This window comes from Notothenia coriiceps, unplaced genomic scaffold, assembly GCF_000735185.1.
Source record: "Notothenia coriiceps isolate Sejong01 unplaced genomic scaffold, NC01 NC01_scaffold00018734, whole genome shotgun sequence".
NCBI classification, from domain to species: Eukaryota; Metazoa; Chordata; class Actinopteri; order Perciformes; family Nototheniidae; genus Notothenia; species Notothenia coriiceps.
In genome coordinates, this window is record NW_011351435.1 from 1 (window position 1) to 3,706 (window position 3,706).

The following is a 3,706-nucleotide window of genomic DNA, read 5'->3' on the forward strand; positions in this document are numbered from 1 at the left end:
CCCGCCGCTTAAAGGTGGGGGGCGCGGACCGGCCATAGAGCCCATAGAGTTAAAGGTGGTGGACTGTAACCTGTAAAATCCATAGATTTAGGAGGTCCCCTAGTGGCCGTTAGCTGTAAAAATCCATAGATTAGCCGCACCGTTATATAAGCCGCAGGGTCGAAAAATGGGAAAAAAGGCGCGGCTTATAGTCCGAAAATTACGGTAATAGGGGGATTAATCGGGCAGTTCGATGTGTGTGTGGTTAAAACATAGCAGCATGTGGTCGCTCTTTAGCTGTTCTAATGAAAGTAAACACAGTGAAGGCGTTGCGTAAAAGGCACAGCTCTTTGCGCGCTCGTGCTGCACTTCTCAGAGGCGGAGTTACACGTCCCGCTGCCTCCTGGTGCTGTAGCGATTTCATGAAGTGAATGAGAGTCCAAGTTCGAAATATATCTAAAATAATGTATGCACTGCCATTTCCCAACATAAACATAACAGTCTGCAATGAAACGGCTGTCTCCTGTGTGCTCCACTTCCTACTTGGCGCTCCGGTAACTTTCTCGTGCGAACGAGATACAGTATCTTTTTGTTTTTTCATTGCCCTTTAGGGACTCCGCACAATACAAAAACAAATATTTAATTAAAAAAAGTGAAGTCCTTTCGAGTCATCTGTCTCAAGTCAAGTCTCAAGTCATGAATACCAAGTCCAAGTCAAGTCTTTTATCAATGTTAGTCAAGCAAGTCTCAAGTCCAAAAATATGCGACTCGAGCCCCCACCTCTGGTATTTACTGTCTTATTTTATGTCATAGAACAAAACATGAACATCTCTTGTGCTTGTGTTAACCACACACCTTATCTCAAGCATCAAACCAAAATCAAGTTTTTAAAAAATCATCGACTTTGAGACAAGGGAACCAGATGTAATAAAATGCTAACTCACTACCAGGTTGTAGGACTTATTCCTGCAGCACTCTGTTTAAGCCAGCCAATGTTTCCTTTTGGCATATTGTTGCCTTGAGCGTCTACAAATCCAATAAATGTAATTTCTTCTCTTCATGATGTAATCTTTCTGTCCTCTTCCAGGAGACTTTGTGATCCTGCTGAACGCTGGCATGAGCATACAGCAGGCTCTGTTCTTCAACTTCATGTCGGCCTGTTGCTGTTACCTGGGCATGGGCTTTGGCATCCTTGCCGGCAACAGCTTCTCCCCCAACTGGATCTTTGCCCTGGCGGGGGGAATGTTCCTCTACATCGCTCTGGCAGATATGGTCAGTGACTTGGGAAAACATAGATACAAGTATTGTAAGGGAGGATGTGCCATTATGAGGGTTCTCATTAGACATACAGACTTCTTTAAGAAAAAAAGAAGTTCTCCAAACACATTGGGAAGAGGCTATTTTTAGATCCTTTATTTAACCAGGTTAAAGTCTCATTGAGATTAAAATCTCTTTTTCAAGACTGACCTAGCCAAGAGGGCAGCATGACAAATGTTACAACAAATGAACACAAAACAATACAAGCAGACAAATACAGCTGTCGTAAAACACAAATGAAATGCCATATTAACCTGTCAAAATAAAATAAACTGTTATAAAACATAAAAAACTGGCACAATTTTAGAACGACTTCAATTAGGAGATATAAGAGCAATCATATTGACCAATGGTTTTTTGTTCTGTGTCCTTTTAAGATGGACTTGAACTCCCCCCATATTTGGAATTGGAGAAAGTAGAATAAGTTTAGAGAGGTTTAAAAAATATATAAATGTCTCTGTTTCTTTCTGCTTCTCAGTTTCCAGAGATGAACGAGGTGAGTCGTGAGGAGGAGGATGCAGGCGGCAGCAGCTTCCTTGTCATTTTTGCCATCCAGAACGCCGGCCTGCTGACGGGCTTCTCCATCATGCTCCTCCTCACCATGTACTCGGGGCAGATACAGCTGGGCTAGCTCCGCCTCCTCTGGACCAACACCTGCTCTGAAATAAAACTGAGGTGTCAGCGTGTTTGTGCTGGGGTAAACTGACCCCAAGGGGAGGGAACTGCTTTCTCTTTTCCAGGACCCCGGAGTCTGGGTAGTTTGGCTGCTGTGCGGCAGGTACCCACACCTCCTCTGCCGTAAATATTTGAGTAACCGTTCGTTCAAAGTTCACAAATGCAGTAGATCCCAACAGAAGGGGGCAGGCTTCTTTTTTTTAGGTCTTGTCAACCTCTCCCTGACAGCTGCTTAAAGTCTAGAAATATCAACTGAAGCATCGTCTGCAGGGACGAGTTAAAGACTTTTGAACTTACAGTATGTGCAATACTCAGCCAGTCACACTTCTCTCTATTCCCCAGACTTCTGATCAGCCATTTTGGCTTCTGAACTTGTGATTCCCCCCCTCGTCCTTTTCCTCAGTGTACGTCATTGAGCCACCACTGTAGAGATTCAACAGTATTTATATCACTTATGGTCTTTGCCCGCAACGCTTCCTCAGGAGGTGGGAAAAGCACAATCAGGTTACAGCCGCTGTATTAATAACATTATTGAGTCTCTACTGTTCTGTTCCCTCCTTTTCCTTTTATCATTACATACCAAAAATAATTTGTTATGGATCTAAACTGGAATTTTAATGAAGTTTCGACATCAAACTGACTTCCTGCTGGACTCTGTTGTTTGTGCGTTCATTTTTTATACATGAGAAGAAACCTGAAGACCAAATATGGGCAGGTCATTGAGAATGGTGAAGGGCTACACAGTGACGTTTGGTGGGCAAACTTCTCTTCGGCATGCAGTCGGAAAATCCTCAATGAGGCCTGGTTCGGATATGTGAAGCGACATAAAGACCAGAGTTTGTGGCTTCATCCAGGCGACATTTTGTCCATATAGTTAACCATCTGTGCCCCTTATTAGCAGTGAATGTATATATATATATATATATATATATATTACAGTGACATTCAAAATACTTTAAGCTGAATCATATATGCACACACACACCTCGCCTTCTTTACTGTAACCTTATCCATATTAATCACACAAAATACTGAAAAATGAAGTCATATACTATATATTAGGTTTTTATGACTAACCTGTGAGTTACATTACATGGTCTAAAGTATGTGGACATGCTTGTATGCACTTCAGGTCTGGGGCAGTTTTTCATTGTTGGCTCCAATTTGTCCCTCTAAAATATTACTGTTGTGTTTGATTTACAGATGAATATATATAATATCTGTAAAACTTTGACAGCTATTCTCAGGCAAAATAAAAATATTTCTACAAATTGTAGTACAAGCTGGGTTAAGCGTTACTTAAATGAATAGCTGACACAGTTAGTCAATTGCCCTGCAATGATGTTTTTTTCAGTTCTTATTTTGGTTAATGCTAATGTTTTTTTTGTTGGACAAATTCCCCAAACTCACTGGCTCCAGCCATTTTGCCATGTTGGTCAACAAAAACCAATCGGAGCAGACTGGGCTCTGGTTTCAGACAGAGGTTGAAAAGAGGTGCTGCAGCACAGGCAGTATGAGAAAAATAAAGAGCTTTGTAAACATTAAAGCATGGAGACACGTCACAGTAGACACTACATACTGATATGAACCTGAACATGATCATAATAAAGCCGCTTTAATATCCACATACTTATGGCCAAAACAGTTTATGGTCTGTTCAGGGATATTAGTGTCCGTCATATTGTACAACTACAACAACTGAAGCAATATTTATTTTTAAGGATAAAACAGCCAT

At 41.4% G+C, this 3,706-nt stretch overlaps 1 protein-coding gene across 1 annotated transcript; it reads left to right on the top strand.

Annotated features, from left to right (window-relative positions):
* The first annotated feature begins 1,071 nt into the window (after positions 1 to 1,071).
* LOC104951227 (zinc transporter ZIP14-like) lies at positions 1,072 to 3,493 on the top strand. The gene is made up of 2 exons (XM_010777861.1): positions 1,072 to 1,251; positions 1,775 to 3,493. Exons 1-2 carry the CDS (start codon positions 1,096 to 1,098, stop codon positions 1,925 to 1,927), a joined length of 309 nt encoding a protein of 102 aa, XP_010776163.1. The 5' UTR covers positions 1,072 to 1,095; the 3' UTR covers positions 1,928 to 3,493.
* Positions 3,494 to 3,706: the final 213 nt, after the last annotated feature.